At 38.5% G+C, this 19583-nt stretch overlaps 1 protein-coding gene across 1 annotated transcript in view; it reads left to right on the top strand.

Annotated features, from left to right (window-relative positions):
* The first annotated feature begins 5573 nt into the window (after positions 1 to 5573).
* Positions 5574 to 19583, top strand: part of NCAPG (non-SMC condensin I complex subunit G) — a 45870-nt gene continuing 31860 nt past the window's right edge. Inside the window, exons 1-5 of the mRNA XM_069069179.1 lie at positions 5574 to 5866; positions 13009 to 13212; positions 13757 to 13985; positions 15808 to 15953; positions 16257 to 16341. Coding sequence (XP_068925280.1) covers positions 5756 to 5866; positions 13009 to 13212; positions 13757 to 13985; positions 15808 to 15953; positions 16257 to 16341 — 775 coding nt within the window. The 5' untranslated portion in view covers positions 5574 to 5755. The remainder of the gene's footprint in view (positions 5867 to 13008; positions 13213 to 13756; positions 13986 to 15807; positions 15954 to 16256; positions 16342 to 19583) is intronic.

Raw genomic sequence — 19583 nt, 5'->3', positions numbered from 1 at the left:
CTTCCTTTAGTCATCTTCTGTCACCAAACCTCTAAATAACATATGGAAAAATGATTAATATCCCAAAAGATCTTGACAGGGACAGATTAGAGCACTGAGTTTAATCTAATAAGATGAAATCTAATAGGGACAAATTTAAGTCTTAGATTTGGGAGCATCTCCCCCTGTCTTCCCCACCCATTAACTTCACAAGTACAAGATGCGGGAGCCATGACTAGGCAGCAGTTCTCTGAAAAAAAGATCTAGCTGTTTTTGCATACCACAGGCTCAAGGAGAATCAGCCATGCAAATTCAAAGTATTTAGTGTGATACGGCAACCCAAAAAGCTAATTCCATCTTGCACAGCATTGAGAGGCAGTGTCCAAAAAGGAGGCAGTGAGGGATCTGTTCTGCTCTGTCCTGGTCACACCATCGTTAGAGTACTTCAATTCTGGGTATATTTTAAAATAAACACTGCTAAACTGAAGAACAAGGAGCAGAGAGCAGCCATGAAAGGGCCTTTAGAAATGTATAACCTGGAGACTTAAGGAAGCTGTCTTCAAATTATTTGAAGGACTGTCATGTGAAAAAAAGGATCCAACTTGTTCTATTGGACATGATAAGGCCTAAGAGCAAGTAAGGGTGAGAGTTGAAGGGGCAGATTTATGTTTTATTTACAGAAAAATTTCCTAGCAATTAAGAGTTATGCCAAAATGGAATGGTTGACTCACAAGGGTGGTAAGTTCCCCTTTATTCAAGTTGGTCTTTCAATAAAGGCTGGTTAGCCACTGATCTTGTAGTCTGTAAGAGGTAATTCTTGTCCAGGTAGAGACTGGATGAGATGGTCTCTGAGTTCTTTGAAAACTTTTGACTTTTTGGCAGTCAGGACTCAAAACCAGGCCTTTTGTCTCCAATGGAACATTATATGGGGGAGATATGGTTAAACAGCAGTTGTTTTCAAAATGGTCTAGGGTTTTAGTGGACTGCAAGTGCAGTTTATATGTGTGTATGTGCATGTGTATATGTATATATGTAAAATATATATGTATATATACATGTATATGTATGAATCTCAGCATGACAGCAGCCAAAAATGCTATCTTGAACTATGTTAAAATAAGGAGATGATAGTTTCACTGTATTTTGCTTTCACCATAACTCATCTGAAGTATTGTCTTCAATGACAGACTTAGCAGTTTAAGAACATTGGTAAGATAGAGAATATCCAGAGGGCAGCCTGGATGACCTTGAGTCTGTGACACATGAGGGAAAAGGATGGGATATAGGATAGCTGATGGTAGATTTTTTAAACCCTGTCATGTGGGGGAGGGGATCAGACTTTAACCCCTGAGGAGAAGACCAGCAGCAATAGGTGGAAATTGTGCAGGAGTCCATTTAGCCTTGACGTTGGGAGAATTTCCTAATAGAGCTGTCTAAAAGTGTAATGAGCTTCTGTGAAGGTGGTGGGTTTCCCTTGGAGGTCTCCCAGCACAGGTTAGTTCACAACTTTATCAGGTACATTATAATGGAGATTCCTTAGTCTATGTTCAGCAAGTCCCTTCTAACTTTCAAATTCTACAATTCTGTGAGTTCAGTGTACTTGTATCTCTCTCCTAGCCCAGTTAGAACACAACTATGCATGTGATCATAGAATGCTGGAAGTGGAAGGAACTTTACTCATCCAATTATAGACTCATGGATTATTAGAACTGGTAGGCAAAAGGGATCGACAAAGTCCAACTCTTTCATTTTATAGGAAATTTTACATTTAGGAAACTAAGGCCCAGATGTTAAATGGCTTCCCCAGGGATACAAAGCTATCTCTCTTGAGAATTTATGTAGAGTTCCAGGGTTCTATCCACCTCCCCACAGACTTTAGGAAACTGCCTACCAGGACAGTTTAGTCACTCAGCCAAGGTTTCAGTGGCAGAGCTGGCTCTTGAAGCTAGGTTCCCAAACTCCTAGTCTACTGTTCTTTCTGCTACACTATTCAGTTTATCTTTCTTCTAGTGTCTAACAAACTTCCCAAATTAAAATATTTGAATGAATATGTGTGTGTGTAAAGGAGCTCTGAAAACTGTGTTAAACACATTAAAGATATTATAATTATTTTTTTAGTGTTCAAATTTTTCTTCTCTCCTTTTTTATAGATAAGTAAGCTGATGATTTAATTGAAGTTACTAGCAACTTAAACAACAGAGCCAAGTCCTCTGCCTTCCAAAAACTTCTATTACACCAGGTTACTTCATATTACTTCCTCACATGCAGAGGGAGTCCTTAATGTTGAATTATTGAATTAAACCGAATAGCCAAATCCTACCACAGCTTTGGGCCAAAATATTTCAATTCTGAGAATATTTTAATGCTTATTTAATATTTAACATTTTCACAAAAATAAAGGTTTAATTCTGGTTCACCAGGGCTTATTAACTGATTTAAAAATAACAACAAAATTTAAACCTGCAGCTCAGTTTAATTAAAAAACAAGGCACTCTTCCCCTCAACTAGCAAGGAGATTTGTGATTTCATTGGTGTAACTCCCTTTGAGAAAATTCAGGTTAGTATCTGTTATGGTATTGAACAAGACTTGCATTACTGGCATAAATCCCACCTGGTCATAGTGTATTATCTTTGTGATATGTTGCTGTAATCTTGCTAGTATTTAAAAAAATTTTTCACCAATATTCATTAGGAAAATTGGTCTATAGTTTTTCTCTCCTTGGTTTAGGCATCAAAAACCTATTTGTGTCATAGAAAGAATTTGGTAGGACTCCTTAACCCATTTTCTTTTTTTTTTTTTAAATTAATTTGTTTGTTTCCTTTTAGTTTACAGGATTCAATTCCACAATTCCTTGAGTTTCACATTTTGTCCCCCTCCCTCCCCTCCCCGCCATGGCGGCTTATAGTCAAGTATAGGATCTGTAAATACTTTCACATTATACATTAGTCAGGTTGTAAGGACGGATTGTACCAGCTGGAATGAAAAATGGTAAAGAGGACATAAAACCAAATAAGAGAAGGAACAAGATCAGGTATTTTGCTTCCACCCGGATATAAACTTAGTTCTTTCTAGTTCTTTCTCTGGATGCACATATTTCTCTCCATCTTGAGTTTTTTGGGATTGACTTATATCATGGCATTGCTGAGAAGAGTCCAGTCTATCAAAGTTGGTCATCACACATATGTTGTGTCTGTAATTGTGTACAAATTTCTCCTGGTTCTACTCTTCTCACTCAGCATCAGTTCTTTTAAGCCTCTCCAGGTAAATATGAAGACCGTCTGCTCCTCCTTTCTTATAGCACAATAGTATTCCATAACATGCATATACCACAACTTGTTCAGCCATTCCCCAATTGATGGGCACCCCCTTAATTTCCAATTCTTTAGTACCACAAAAAGAGCTGCTATAAACATTTTTGTACATATGGGTCTTTCTCTCATTTCTATGATCTCTTTAGGATATAACCCTAGGAGTGGTATTGCTAGATCAAAGGGTAACCCATTTTCTTAAAAAAAAAATTAGTTTATATAGTATTGCAATTGTTATTTAAATGTTTGGCAGAGTTTACTTGTAAATCCATCTGGTCCAGGGGATTATTTTTAGGGAGCTCATTTTTGACTTGTTCAATTTCTTTTTCAAAGATTTGATTATTTAAGTATTTTATTTGCTCTTTTGTTAATCTGGGCAATTTATATTTTTGTAAATATTCTTCCATTTCCCTTAGATTGTCAGTTTTATTGGCATATAATTGGGCAAAATAGCTCCTAACAATTGCTTTATTTCATTTTTTTTTAGTGGTGCATTTGCCCTCTTGTAATGGATATCCTTGCTTCACCCCTGCTCTTACTGGGAAGGCTTCCAGTTTATCCCCTTTACAGATTATGCTTGCTCTTGGTTTTAGATAGATACTACCTATCATTTTAAGGGCAGCTCCATTCCCCTCCTCCCATGCTTTCTAGTGTTGTTGTTGTTGTTTTTTTAAATAGGAATGGTTGTTGGATTTTGTCAAAAACTTCTGCATCTGTCAGGATAATCGTATGATTTTTGTTGTTTTTTCTGACTGACGTAGTCAATTATACTGATAGCTTTCCTAATATGCTGAACCAGCTATTCTACAATGTATAGTCTTACAGAGTTGTTCCTGGGGGGTGGGGGTAGGGTGAGGGGCAGGAGATCGGAGAATGGCGTTTCACAGCTACACCCCCTCCCCCCCAAAAACACAAAAACAAAACAAACCCCAAACCCTGAGAGGTTAAGTAGCTTGTCCAGGGCCATGGAGGCTCAAAGCTCGGTGGCCTGGTGGCTGCCCTTGGGAAGCCTGAGTTAAAACCCTGCCTCGGACACTTCAAAGCTACTGTGATCTTGGGCATAACCCTTAGTCTTCTCATCAGTTAAAGGGGGATATTAAGAGATTAACTCACAGAGCTATGGTAAGGACCAGATGCTTTTGGCAAACCTTAACGAATTATATAATTGTTGTTTTTGGTTGTTATATAAATGTATCATTATTTGCCAAGGTTGGGCTTGAGCCTGGATTTTCCTGACTCCAAGGCCGGCCTCTCAAAACATTAAGTGGTTGGCTGTCGTCTTGTCCGTCCTTCTGGAAGAGGACCATGACGTCAGGGAGGGGATGCCACGGCTAGCGGTGAACTGGACTTAAGTGAGGCAGGGCTGTGCAAAGTCACCGGCCTCACATTCGCCTCGGAGCCATCTGGGTCTGGTGGCCGGATATGGATCCAGACCACTGGGGATGGCCCTGGAGACAGTCAGGGACCTCGGTCTTTTAAATTAAAGGTCTCACTTTGACTGAAACAAAGCCGACTCAGTGATTACGGATTGATTAAAAAAAAAAAAAAGGCAGAGAATGGTCCCTTTACCTAATTGAAAAAAAAAAATCGAAGCGGGAGGAGAACAGGTTCAGGGTTTCCGGCCAAAACAAAAACAACTGCTATTTACAGTTCATTCTGGGCCAATCGGGGCCCAAACACTGACGGGCGGGGCAGGGCCTGGGACCTACTGTGGGCCAATCAACAAGGGCCTGACTGATTGGTTTAAAAAAAAAGCTTCGGTGATTAAAACAAACTTTACTTGCCCTTTGGGCAGAGCACCCGCAGGTCGGGGTCTGACGAGAAGCTTTAGCTCAAGATTCATTTCTGGCCAGTCAGTTAACAAGCATTTATTAGGCGCTTACTAGGTGCCAGGCCCCATGCCGACTTCCGTGCCGATGCTCTAGACTTAACCCTGGGTAGAAAACCATGACCCGCCAAAACGAAATGCCTTTAGGGGGTCTCCGGGCCTACGGCAGGGGCAGGCCTCAGCCTGGCCATCGGCTCGGACCTCCTGCCTCTTTGTACCCACCACTACTACTCTCCGTTACCCGGAATACTGGGGGGATGTCGGAGACTTCGCTACATAACGCGGACTCCCGGGAGTGGGGGACACCCACTTCCTCCCACCTTTCACCTTCCACCTCTGGCTTACTCTGATAAAGGCCGCCGGTTGGTTCCCATGGAAACCTTAGGGCAGAGGAAGACTGAGCATGTGCAAAAGCATCTGGGCATGCTCTGTGCCTTGCTTAGGCACCGACTCCCACCGCCGACACTCTTCTCGCGAGATTTTGTCGAGTGCGGGAAGAATTTGAAATTCAGAGGTTTGGGAGTGGCGGGAGAGGCTGCTAGTCGCTTCTCGGAGCGCATTGAGGGACCTTCGGTTTCGTGGTCCTGAAGAAGGGCGGAGACCTGCCGGAGCGGTCCCAGAGCTCGGAGCACTGCCGGCATGGGGGCGGAGAAGAAGTTACTGCAGATTAAAGAGGCCTTTCAGCTGGCCCAGCAGCCGCACCAGAACCACGCCAAGCTGGTGGCGGGCTTGAACCGAACGTACCGCACGGTGAGCGTGGGGAAAGAGCTCCGGCCTGCGAGTCTGGGGGCCTGGGTTCGAATTTGGAGCCTGCCCTTTGTCGGGCGCTAGGGGGCGCCAGGGAAAGAGCGCCGGACTCTTGCTTGTGGCCCCTGGAGCCCCGGCCCTGCCCTTTCTGTGCACAGCCCCTCCTGGGGAGGGCACTGGAAGGGAGGGAGTATGTATGAGGAGTGGATGGGTGTGTAAGGGATGTGTGTGTAATGCGTGAGTGGGTGGGTGTGTAAGGGGTGTGTGTAAAGGATGTGAGTGTGAAATGAGTAGGGTGTGTGTAATAATGTGTATTAATGAGAGGATATATATGTAAGGGGTGGGTGTGTGTAAAAAACTCGGGTTCTAATCCAACTTTAGACACTGTGTGACCCTGGGCAAGTCATTTAATAACTTCTTTGCCTCAGTTGCCCCATCTGTAAAATGAGGATAGTAATAGCACCTACCTCATGGCAAACTTGTGAGGATCAATTGATGTGTGTGTCTGTTGGTGAAGAACCTGAGTTCAAATCCAGCCTCAGACACATACTGGTTGTGTGACCCTGGGCGAGTCACTTAACCCTCTTGTTTGCTTCAGTTTCCTCCTCTGTAAAATGGGGATCATCTTAGAATTTTCACTTAACTCCCAGGATTGTAGTGAGGATCAGATGAGATATTGTCAGTGCTTAGCTTAGTTTAGCCTGGCACAGATTAGGATCAAAAGGAAAGCCTTTTTTTTTTTTTAACAAAAAATATTACTAATATGATAATAGCTAGCACATATGTAATGTGTCCTGTGGATCATGCATTATGTTAGGTGCTTTACAGTTATCTCGTTTTATCCTCACAACAAACCTGGGAGGTGGGTGCTATTATCATCCCACTTTTACAGGAAACTGGTGGTTTCAAAGGGTGGTTAAGTGACTTACTTGCTCAGGGTCATTTAGCTAGTAAGTAGTTGAGGCCACATTTGAACCCCAGTCTTCCTGAGTTCGAGCCCAGCACTCTAGAAGCCCAAGACTTTTTTGGACATTTAAAGCCCTTTACAGCCTGGCCCCTTCATGTCTTTCTAGTCTTCTTATACTTTACTCCCCTCCTGGTACCCTGTAACATCCTGTTGCCCTGGCCTGATGTTCCTCAGACATGTCATTCTGTCTTCTGACTCTGGACATTTGCACAGGCTGCTCCCTGTGCCTGCAGTACTCTCCCTCTTCACCCTAGCTTCCTTCCAGACAACTCAGATGTCTTTTCTCAGGAATCCTTTCCTGGTCTCCTTCCCCAATCTGCCCTTCTAAAATTATTTTCCATCTACCCTGTATGTATCTATTTCTTTACATGTTATTTAGCCTAAAGAATGTAAACTTGAGAGTGGGGACTGTTGTACTTTTGTTGTGCTTCTGGTGTTTTGGTGTTTGCAGAGTGCCTGACAGTCAGCTCTTAACATTTTTTTAATTTCATTTTTTCAGTTAACAAAAATTTACTTTTCCCTCCCACTTCTTCCCCAGATTGGAAAAGGAAAAAACAAACCCCCCTTGTAACAAATATGTATACAAAATAAATTCCCACATCCATAGTAAGCTCTAATTTTGGTTGACATGAGTTGATTTAGGCAAGGCTTACACAGGTAGTAAAATTAGGATTCAAACCTAGGTCCTCCTGTTCCAGGATGTAGGATTTAAAGCATAAGATAAACGATCTGAAACTTTCTCCACCTGTCTCCATGAATTTCAGAGTCTCAGTTAAATTAGGGGTTTTCCCAGATTTTCAAATTTTAATCACATTTAGTATATTTGAAGTTCTTCTTTCTTGGAGAACACTGATTTGACGCTGGAGATACAGTAATAATGACAGTCTGTCCTTAAGGAGCAGATGTTCTGTTTGTTGGAATTATTACTGATTAGAACTGTTCAAATCTAATATTTCTGTTTCACAGCATTATTTGTTTTTTGATTCAGCCTCACTCTGATATTAAAAGAAAATTAGGTAAGACAGATTTGTTGATCTATTCTCTTACATCAATCAAAAAGCACCTCATGAGTACCAGGTACTGTGCTAATCCCTAGTAATTCAAAGAAAGGCAAAAACTACCCCTGTCAAAGAGCTCATGGTTTAGTGTGGGATGTATGGTAAGATATGGTCAGGATAAATTGGAACTAATCCCTGAGGGAAGGCCCTGACTTGGAGGAGGAGCAGGAAGGGCTTCTTTCAGAAGGTGGGGTTTTAAGTAAGACTTGAAGGAAGCCAGTGAAGCCAGGAGGCAGAAATGAGAGGGGAGAGCATTGGAGGTACAGAGAAAAGTTGGTGCAAATGCTCAAGGTCGAGAGGTGGGAGTGCTCTGTGGGGCAGACTGTGTAGCTGGAAGCAAAAGTACTTGGAGTAAAGAGTAAGAATATTGGAAAGGTAGGGAGATACAAGCGTGGGAAGAGGTGTAAGTGCCTAAAAGAGGACTTTACCTTTGATCCTGGAGGTAATAGAGAGCTGCTAAAGTTTATTGAGTAAGAGAAGGACATGGGTCAGCCTATACTTTAGGAAAATCATTTTGGCAACTGAGTGGATAATGAATTGGAGTGTTGAGAGACTTGAGTCAGGGAGACAGACCATTTAGAAAGCTGTTAAAATAGTCCAGATGAGAGAGAGGAGGGTCTGTACTAAGGTGGTGGCCGTTTGAATGAAGAGAAGAGGAAGTTTCCTCTTCCACAGGAGAGATTTGGTAGCAGATTGGCTATGTGGGGTGAGAGTGAGGAGTAAAGAATGATACTGAGGCTTGTGAGCCTGGGTGACTGAATGGGCCTTGGCACTTTGGAGAGTAATAAGGAAGTTGGGTAGAGCATAGGGGGACCAGGAAAATGGTGAGTTCTGGACATGCTGAGTTTGAAGGATGTGTGGGGCATCCAATTCAGGCTGTCCAAAAAGGGACTAGAACTCAGGAGTAGCTTATGACTGGATATATGGACTGAGGAACAAAGAAATGACATAGAAATGAGAGTTGAACCCATGGAAACTAATGAGATCGCCAATCAAGATAGTATAGAGTGAAGAGAGGAAAGGGCCCAGGTCTGAAGCTTGAAGGACTCCCATGGTTAGTGGGCATGACTTGGATAAAGGTCCAGCCAAGGAAACTGAGGAGTAGTCAGACTGGTGGGAGAACCGGATGAGACCATTGTCACAAAAACCTGGAGGGTGAAAATATCTGGGAGGAGAGAGTGATCAACAATGTCAGTGGTTACAGAGATCAGAAGACAGGCATTGAGGAAAAAGGCCATTTGATTTGGCAAATGAAGCCGTCTTTGTTGGTTTTGTTGCCATTTCAGTTGAATGATAAGATGAGAAGCCAGATTTCATAGGATTTAGAAGAGAATGAGGAGAGATACCTAACGTATATAGCTTTCTCAAGAAATTGAGCTTGAAAAGAGGGAGAAAGCTATAGGATGATAGCTATCTAGGTGTGTAGGCCTAAGTGAGTTTTTTTTTTTGTTTTGTTTTTAAGGATGAAGAGTCATATAGTAGTTCCAGGAGATAGGGAAAGATTGAGGATTAGAAAAAGAGAAGGCTTGTTAGGAGGTGCAATCTTCTGAGAAGATGGGAAGGGATGGGATCAAGAGCACTTGTAGAAGGGTTTACCTTGGCAAGGAGAAAGGGGTGAAGCAGGGGATGATGGGGGAGTTTGTTTTTTAATGAAGTGAGAGGTTCTAAACTGAGATTGTAGGTCATTAGTACCATGGGGGAGTCAGGAAGAGTCATCTTTCTGAGTTCAAATCTGACCTCAGACACTTACTAGTTGTGTGATCCTGGGTAAGTCAGTTAACGCTGTTTGCCTCAGTTTCCTCATCTGTGAAATGAGCTGGAGAAGGAAATGGCAGATCACTCTAGTGTCTTTGCCAGGAGGAGACAGACACAACCAAATAACTGTACAACAGCAGTGACAATGCCATGGGAGGCTTGGGAAGAGATGAAAAAGTTTAAAATAGCCCTTGTGGTGAGTAGAGTATTGAACTGATTGCTCTTAGGGAGACATAAAAGGAATACTTGTAGTAGACTGAGTCAGCACAACTCTTTTTTTTGGCAAGGGGAGCAGATGGTGGGAGCAGTGTAAGGCTGGGGTTTTGTAAATCGTGATTGTTGATAGGACAAGGTAATGGAGTGTACAGTTAAACTGATTACCAGGAGTTTGAGATAGGCAAGGGAAGAGAGTGTGTCAGCTTAGGAGTGATGATCTGAGAAAGAATTGAGGGCTGGAGGGATTGGGAAGGGGGGTGGGCAGATCTAGAGTGGGACATTGGGGCAGTGGGTTGGGAGGATGTTGAGTGAATGAGCAGTTGAGGATGAAGTACATGGCTTGTGTATTGGGCATTTGGGGTTCAGAATCCCTGGGTGGGAGGGTATTTATATTTATTTATTTTGAGGGGGGAAGGCAGGACAGTCGGGGTTAAGTGACTTGCCCAAGGTCACGAAGCTAGTAAGTGTTAAGTGCTAAGTCCGAATTTGAACTCGGGCCCAGTGCTTTATTCAGTGTGCCACCTAGCTGCCCCTTGTGGGGAGGGTATTTGGGAGCAAGGGTAGACAGACTTGAGGAATGAACTCAGGCAGAATACCAGTGATTGAGAAGAGGACCATTAAGGGAGGCAGGTGATGAGATTTTTCTATCCCTTTTCTCTAAGTTCAGGTCCAGGGCTGGTGCAAGACTCTGGGGAAAGACATAGAGGAAAGACTAAGGCTAAGACTGTCCCAGGTGACTGGGAGGTTGATAGGTATTCTCATGATTCTACAAATGCTCTGGGTCAAGCCAAGTTTGTTCTAGGTACAGGGAAATCTCTGTGAAGAAGATTGGCCAGGAAATGTGTGTTTGGAATCTGGGTGTCTAGGATTTCTTTCCCCTTGATACCAAAGGGCTGAAGACTGAAGCTAGTTAGTGCAGGTGGCTAAGAAGGCCCTGGGACCAAGATTATAGGATACTGTTTTAAAAGACCAGCTATAGAATACTATCAAATATTAAAAGTAACTGCAACTCGTTCTTTTAAAATAAATGACCCCACTAGAGGAGGAAGAGTGCTTTTTCATTTACTTATTCAAAGTCCTTGTCTAGAATGAATTTTCACTATAACAGCTTTCTACCTTTTTATCATGACTGTTTCCATTGATTTATACAAGACTTCTCTTTCACATATTTCTGTTATTTTTTTCTTATCCTTATTTTTTAATATGAGGAGTTGTGAGGTGATTCCAACTTACAAAAATGAATAAAATTAACCATTGAGGGCTGTCTACATTGAAGCAAAAGTAATTTTTGTTGATATACATAATTTATTAGGCTTTTCAGGGGAGGAGAACTTGCGGCCTTGAGGCCACATGTGGCTGGCTAGATTCTCAAGTCTAGCCCTTTGACTGAATCCAAACTTCACAGAACAAACTTCTGAAGTTTGAATTCAGTCAAAGGGCTCCACTTGGGCACCTAGAGGGCCACATGTAGCCTTGAGGCTGCAGGTTCTGCAGCCCTAGACTTTAATTTTACCAGTTGAAGATACTAGAAATGAATTTTAGGTATAAAAGGTTTGTCTCAGTTCCTCAGTATAATGAGGAATCTAGATCCAATCCCATTTACTCCAGTCCTGCCCATTTCTATTTGAATAAACTGCAGTGGCTTACTCAGGGTTGCAAGACTGAGATTAGAACTAACAGCTCTTAATTCTTAGTCTAGTATTTTGTAGTATATCACATTGCCTAAAAGTCGTTTGTAGGTTTTCCTTTAATTTTTACTTTGGTCATTTCGACAAAGAAATATAGAAATAATAATAAGAGCTCATTTCACTGAGAGGAAACTGAAGCTTCCTGAGGTTGACTGACAAAACTGTTAATTGGGCCTCTAAGGTCTTTTCCAGATTTAAATCTGTGGTCCTTTGTTCTTTTTCTTGCACAGGGTCATGTGTTTGTGGTATTATTAGGATGGGATGTGGGGAGGCAAAGGAAGGATGATAATCCAATAATGAATATTGTAATGGAAGATGATCTTAATATGAAAGGCTAGCATGATACTAATAACTTACATTTAACCATTTTATAGTGTGTTTGAGAGCCTCTGGAGTTTTTTAAGACTTGAGTTTAAGATACATAACAGGTTTTGTGACCCTCTGCAAGTCCCTTTGCTTCTCAGTCAGTCCCCCCCCCCCCAAGACAAGTTGAAGAAGAGTTGCCAATTTATGTCATTTCAGGTTGACATTGTATACAAAGTACTTTATCATATGGTTTCCTCACAACTCAGTGATATAACCCATTTTTACAGATGAGGAAACAATGTTATAGAGAGATCGTGACTTTGCCAACACAATAAGCATTATGGCTGGTACCCAAACACTTACCTTCTTGCACCAAGACTAATATTCTTTCCATTGTACTACATTGCCTCATGTGGATAAATGAATATGGATGACAAATGGCATATCAAAAATCAGTTTTTATGGTAGCATAGACAACAAGAGCAGATAGTGTTGTCTTTGTGTTCCTCATAAAAGAGTACACTTTCTGTGTTGGATACTTTTCACCAGAAGTGCAGATTCAGGGATATTTAGAAGAATCAAAATCAATGAATCAGTAATCATTTATTAAGCACCACAGTATTCATTTACAGTGAAAATCTAGTCCATATTTTTTTTTTTTGATGCTTTGGAGTTTCTTACAGTCGAGTTGATGTCAATGGGAGGGTTTTTAATTAGTGTCTTAGATGATAAGAATATAAATGTTGAAATTTTATGGGCTAGAGTAGATGGATGGTTAGGTCCCCACCAACTATTGAGATTTTGATTCTAAAACCTGGGTTTAATTTTTTTTTGTTTAACCACTTATCCAGGTGTACATGGGTAACCTCACTGGGTTGTTAGGATGAATACAAAGTAATTTATGAAAAGAGCTTTGTAAACCTTAGAGCCCTATAGAAATCTGGGTTCTTAGTGTTATACTAATGGAAAGTTACCTTGGAGTAAGATGTTGTTTTTTGATTGCCAATATTTCATTTAGGAAAAAGTAAAGATTTTAATTTGTCTGAATAGTGATTTAATATTTGTTAAATATTAATATTTAATAATACCTTAAGGTAATTCTGAGAATAAATAGGTTTATAAATATATTTAAGAGGGATTTATTTTGTCTTTCAGGTAGAAGATAAAACAAATTTTTTTAAAGAATTTGTTCACTACCTTAAATACGCTATGGTAATCTATAAGCGGGAACCTGCTGTGGAGCGAGTAATAGATTTTGCTGCTAAGTTTGTTACTTCATTTCACCAGTCAGAGAAAGAAGATGATGAAGACGATGAAGAAAGTTCCCTTTTAAATGATTTGTTTACTTTTCTCCTGGAGGTATTATGTGATTCATTATTAAGATGTTTTAGGAATGTGTTTATTGAAGAAATTTGCTGAATTAACGAGGCTTTTAGACATGTACCATTTAGAACATTTAGAAAATATGTGTCAATGTTTGGAAGAATATTAAATTAGTTTCCAAAAACTTATAATTATCTATGCAGAATATTAACAATATGACCATTTAAGATAATAAATTTGATAACTTCTCCAATATATTTTTAATGAGAAAACTAATGTTCTAGTTTAATGTAAATATTGTTTAAACAATTCAAGTTTTGCAAGGAAAGGCATGTTGAAGAATCAATTCTTAAGACTAGTTTTATTTTGGACAAGGTTTAAAGTGTATATTAGGGCACATAGATGAGATAGTTATAGCTTTTATATTTTACAATATAAAATGTCCTACACATTTTCAGAAACTTAAGAAATGTAAACTTAAACTGGAAAGTATTTGTGTACATATTTTGGAGAAAAACTGAATTAAATGTGATTTCTATAATGTATCTTATGATTAATTCTTCATTTGTTTTTGTTTTAGTCTCATGAAGCAAATAGCAATGCAGTTAGATTTAGAGTGTGCCATCTTATAAATAAACTTTTGGGAAGTATGCCGGAAAACGCCCAGATTGATGATGATATGTTTGATAAAATTAATGAAGCCATGCTTATTAGAGTGAAAGATAAAATTCCAAATGTGAGAATTCAGGCAGTTCTGGCTCTTGCTAGACTTCAGGATCCCAAGGATGATGATTGTCCTGTAGTCAATGGTATGTGCAATGTCATGATTCATTTCCAAATAAACTTTTTCTCAGTAATTGGATTTTTAAAGTAAATTGCCGTAATAGAAGCCTTTCAAGTCACGATTTATTCTCTATGTGTAAATTATTTGAAATATAGGAACAAATGTTTGTTTCCCAGGTAGCAATGTCAAGAAACATTTTTGAGAACTCTTCAGAATGGACAGCTGTTTAAAAAAAATAAAGACCTTTAAAATGGACTTTTAATATGCTTGGATTTGTCCAAAATCCAAGCCAAAGGGCTTCTAGCGTCCTTAGAATAATTTCTTTTCGACCATTTGGAATCTAAGGACCTGAGTTTGAATCCTAACTATGCCATTTACTGTCTATATAACCTTGGTCAAGTCACTTAACCTACCTGGGCCTCAATTTCCTTGTCTGTGCAATGACCATTGTCTACACTCTGCAACTCTAGATGACCTTGTACCTGTAATCTGTAACCTTGCCTATAATCTTAATTGACTAATTTTTAACCTCAATCCTTTATGTTGATTTAGTAAGCCTGTTTGCTGAGAAAATAACTTAAGCCATAATTAAATGTGACATCTCATGTTTCACTGTTTGACTTATGATGACTCTAACTTTTATTTATTAAATATTTTTGTAATCTTTACTCTTTCTTAAAAACATTTTTATTGATGTCTTTTGTTTTTACATTGCTTAGTCCCTCCCCTGCACCCCACCTCCAGAGTGTTTTATAACAAAGAATTTTAGTCTTCATTCTTTTAAAAAATGTAATTTGAACTGATTTATAGGTATTTCAATTATTACGATGCAGCAGACTCTCAAGGAGTGCCTATAATATATGTGTGGGCCTCTAATTATGTATAGAAATTAAAGTTAAATGTTTAGAATTGACTGAAAATGGCAATGTTTCATGTAGGTATCTCATTTGGCTTTTATATTTAAGTAATATGCAAAATTTTTTCCACATACCTCTTTCCTCCCTTGTCATTTTCGTTATCCCACCTTCTTCAGGAAGCCTTTTCTGGCCCCATGCTGTTAGTGCCTTCCCTCTGAGATGGCCTCCCATTTACAGGGCACGTGTCTTGTATGCATCTAGTTATTGGCGTGTTATCTCCCCCATTAGAATATGGACACGTGACAACGTGACAACAAGTGTTTTTGCTCCTTTTTGTATGCCCATCGCTGTCTGGTGCGTAGTATGTGCTTAATATAAATGTTTATTGACGTGCTGAAGGTGTAGCCAGGTCTGAAATTACCTTTTCTGTACTGTTCAATTAATATTTCCAGGCATAATTACCATTAATCATACACTGAATGCATTAAGAAATACTAAATTTTATTGCCTATCCCTTGTAATAAATAATAAAAGCTGACATAAAGTTCTTTGCAGTTTATAAAGTGCTTCATAAACATCTCACTTGATTCTTGTGCCAGTCCTGTGATATCACAGAAAGAAATAATACAAATATGATTGTTCCTATTTACAGATGAGAAAACAGGCTCAGTTAAGTGCAGTGACTTAAGAGAGCACAGCTGTAAGTGGCAAAGTTGGATTCAAACTCAGGACTTCCTCTAAGTCCATTTTTCCTTCCTCCTTCCACAGGAGGAGGATCAGGCACACTTTACTATTTGGTGATCCTTGATAGTCACTTTCTTTATTGAAACTATCTCCATCTTACATGATTCTGAAGTATTTTTGTAATATTTAATGGTAATTTTGTTAAGTTCTTAATGTTGCTTTCATACGAATGGATAAAGTGATTAGTAATTCAAATGATGAGAAACCTTAAAGCAACTAAATTTTTTTTTGCTTTTTATTTTAAAGCATATAGTATCTTACTTGAAAATGATTCCAATTCAGAAGTGAGGCGTGCAGTGTTATCTTGTATTGCTCCATCAGCAAAGACTTTGTCAAAAATTGTTGGGCGTACCAGGGATGTGAAAGAGGCTGTCAGGAAGTTGGCATATCAGGTATGTGAGTTTTAAATATCTTATACGTTGATACTTTAAAAATATAAGTCCTGCTTTAAAGTGGAAATTTAATTTGAAAAAACTATTTAGGAATATAATAATGTTCATAGAAAAAACTAAGTTTCCTGGAAACCTATTTTGTAATTTTAAATTGATACCAATCAGTTGATAGAGGTATGCTTATTTTTTCTTTTGGGACAAAGGAATTGATAAAATCCATTTTTATATTAAGCAGAAATAAAGGATTTTTTCACGTTTCCAGGTTAATGGAACTTAACTTTTGTCTGTCAATTATTTTTTAAGGTTTTAGCTGAAAAGGTTCATATGAGAGCTTTGTCTATAGCTCAGAGAGTAGAGCTTCTTCAGCGAGGCCTTAATGACAGATCAGGTAAGCAATGTATATGAGTTTAGATTTGATATTTTTGGATTAGCATACCTTGACGGTCAAGGTTGTGCTTTGTAAATCTTAAACATTTCCTGTAGCATCCAGTGTACTGCTTTGCATGTAATAATAATTGATAGTTGTGTATTGTTTTAAAGTTTAAAAAGGGTTTTACATTATCTTTTATGGACCTCATAATAAACCCATGAGATGGGAACTAAAATATATCTGTTATTTAATGGAACCCATTTATACCTGCCTATCCTGTGCAATTCTAGTCCTTTTTCCCACAAAAATTAAATAAAGCAGACTGCTCAATGTTCTGGATGACTTCCTTGATTTTTCTTGTCATTGTGAGAGGTCTAGTGGAACTCCGTGGCTCTCTCCACTTCTTATTTCTTAACTTCACCACGTGAAGAGCCCATCTTTTTTTCTTCTTTTACATTTCCTTGATAAAATACAAATCTTGTTCTTTCAAATTCTCTTTTGATTAGATGTTGTAGCTTGCACAAATCCACCATGAGACTTATTTTTAGTTCTCTGGAGACAACTGTATACTATATCTCCCTGCCATTTGTCAATACTTTTAGAATGTAAGTATGAAAATATGAACCTATGTTTTCGTGGGAGCTTGGAGTAGATAAAAGAACTTTGAAGTGTCCTGAAGGAAATCTAGCTGCTTCTTCTCCTGTTTGATCTCTGGCCCAACTCATCACTCTGTATTATCTGTCTCAGATAGACATACTATTGAAAACGCTCTATGGGATGTTAATCTAAATATTTGTTGTGTTCTGGCCAGTAAGAATTCATCGACTTGGTCTTTCCTTTGTGGAAATGCAAGGCAGCTACTTTGAATGATTGTAGATCTCTTCTAGAAGACAACAATATTTTGTGGCTTAGAACATTTAGCACACTATACAAAAACAGCATCTGGAGGGCTTCATCCACAGGATTCTCCACTGGATCACCTCCATCATAGTGATCAATACTTTGGCAAGGCTATCTCTCTGTTTTAAGCCTCTCTATTGATGTTTATGATTAAAGGTTCCTTGAATAGTGTTGTTTTTGTTGTTATATCTTTCTTTTTTTTTCTTTTTGGAGGGGGAGGGCAGGGCAATTGGGGTTAAGTGACTTGCCCAAGGTCACATGGCTAGTAAGTGTTAAGTGTCTGAGGCCAGATTTGAACTCAGGTCCTCCTGACTCCAGGGCTGGTGCTCTATTCACTGCGCCACCTCGCCGCCCCTGTTGTTATATCTTTCAAAGAGTCTTAAATGATTTTGATATATGAATGGGAGACACCTTATAAAATAGCCTGTTAGTGACTTTTTGCTTTCTCCATTCATGCTTTTTCAAAATCAAGAAACAGTGAGTACATTAGGTTCTTGTATTTTCTATATCTTTCATTTAGTTTTGAAATAGTAAAGATGTCTGTTTTTGGAAGTGGCTCTTGAGAGCCTGTTTGTTCTTTACTAATAACCTTATCAAGTATGCCTTGATTATTAAAAACTGTCATGTAGATTTTGTATACTTTGGAGAGCAGGTACATAGGTCAGTAATTATTTATATTTCCTCAGTTGATTTATTTTTTGTTATCAATGATTGCCTGTTGACATTAATGCAAGTAATATTTATTTAAAATAAAAATTTTTTCTACATCTTCTCACTTTTAAATACTTTATACCTTGGTCCCTCAGTGCCTTCACAATTATGTTGCTTCCAGCACTACTCTCTTAATGCACTGGGTCTACTCTGGCTGTTTTTCCTGTTTTTGTGGTTCCACACTTGATTGAAACAACAAACTATTACAATAGTTTTAAAATCTTTTTTTTCATATTTCTTTTAACAACCAGAATTTTTACAAATTTTGTGTTCTGAGGGCGGCAGGGAGTATAGTTGAAATAATGACTTGATGTTCATCATTCTAGGAAAAAATTCAGAATACAAGTCATAGGGATAGTTTTACAGTGATATATTTTCTTCACTTATGAAGGGTAGCCAATTTTTATTACAGTGTCAATTTGTATTATACATTTTTACCTTATAAATTTTCCTGCACTCTTTTCCTACATCCTTGATTTCTTCTGTGTTCATTTCACTGAGCTTTAGTTCCTGTAATGAAAAAATTTCCCTAGTCTTACTGAGTATAACAAAGACAGGAAGGAAGCTGCTTCCTTGAAGGTTACATTTCCTATTTTTCCATACCTCTTTAATCCAATTTCTATTTTAAACTACTCCTTACCTTTTTCAGATGTGGAAAACAGATCTCAAGTGGTTCAAATACAAATAGGATAACTTGAAAATCAGAGCAGTAGATTGAAGAAGGGAAGCAGGCTGGAATTTTTTGTCCAGCTTAACATTAACATTTTCCTGTTAATTCATTTTATAAACATGTTTCTTAATGAATATTTTAGGTTCTTATACATTATTTAAATTCATTTTTTTAGTCTTCTTGAAGGTCCCCAAAACTGAGGGTAAAATTTATACTCTTGTTTACTTTAGTTCTGGCATGGAGACCTAGTCCTTTGTTTCTCAAGGCAATTCAAAACTTTTCTCTTATTTGTGCTCAAAAGAATACTGTATTTTTTCATGACTTTGTTTTGTCAGAAACCTTTAGGGAAATTCAAGGAGTAAAAGGAGAAGTAATTTATTTTCTTTTCAGTTTTAAAGATTAAGCAAAATATGTAAAAGACATATTAAATGATAATGTATTCCCTGTTATTAAAAGTGTTTCATATCAGAAGTTTTTATTTTCCATGGTGATGTTTCCTTCCCTTTAGACTTATAGTGATTTTCTAATCTGGTTGGTTGCCATCCAAATTTTTATCTTTTTTAAAAAAATTAACTTATCATTTAATCCTTAAATTAATAAAGAAGTTGGACTTTGAGGAAGTAACTCTCTTAAATTTTTAAAATTGTGACTAAATTGAGAAGTTACAAATGCATTGGGATCTGTGAATCAGTATAACTGTTCTGGAAAGCAATTTGAAATTATGCAGATAAAAGTGGCTAAAATATCTACACCCTTTGACCAAAAGATTTCATTGCTAGTCATCCACCCTAAAGAAGTTATTGACAAAAAAAAGCTCTATATACACAAATATTTTTATGGCAACAGTTTTTGGTAGCAAATATGTAGAAGCAAAGTAGATGTCTATTGATGAGGGAATGACTAAACAAAATATGGTGTGGGAATTTTACTGTGTTGTAAGAAATGACAGTTATGATGAATGCAGAAAACAGACAGACCT

This window comes from Petaurus breviceps, unplaced genomic scaffold (assembly GCF_028583685.1).
Source record: "Petaurus breviceps papuanus isolate PSGF00001 unplaced genomic scaffold, PetGlider_PUasm1.0 140, whole genome shotgun sequence".
Classification (NCBI taxonomy): domain Eukaryota; kingdom Metazoa; phylum Chordata; class Mammalia; order Diprotodontia; family Petauridae; genus Petaurus; species Petaurus breviceps.
Note: the sequence above shows the minus strand (reverse complement) of the source record. Positions and strands in the feature narration are given on the sequence as shown.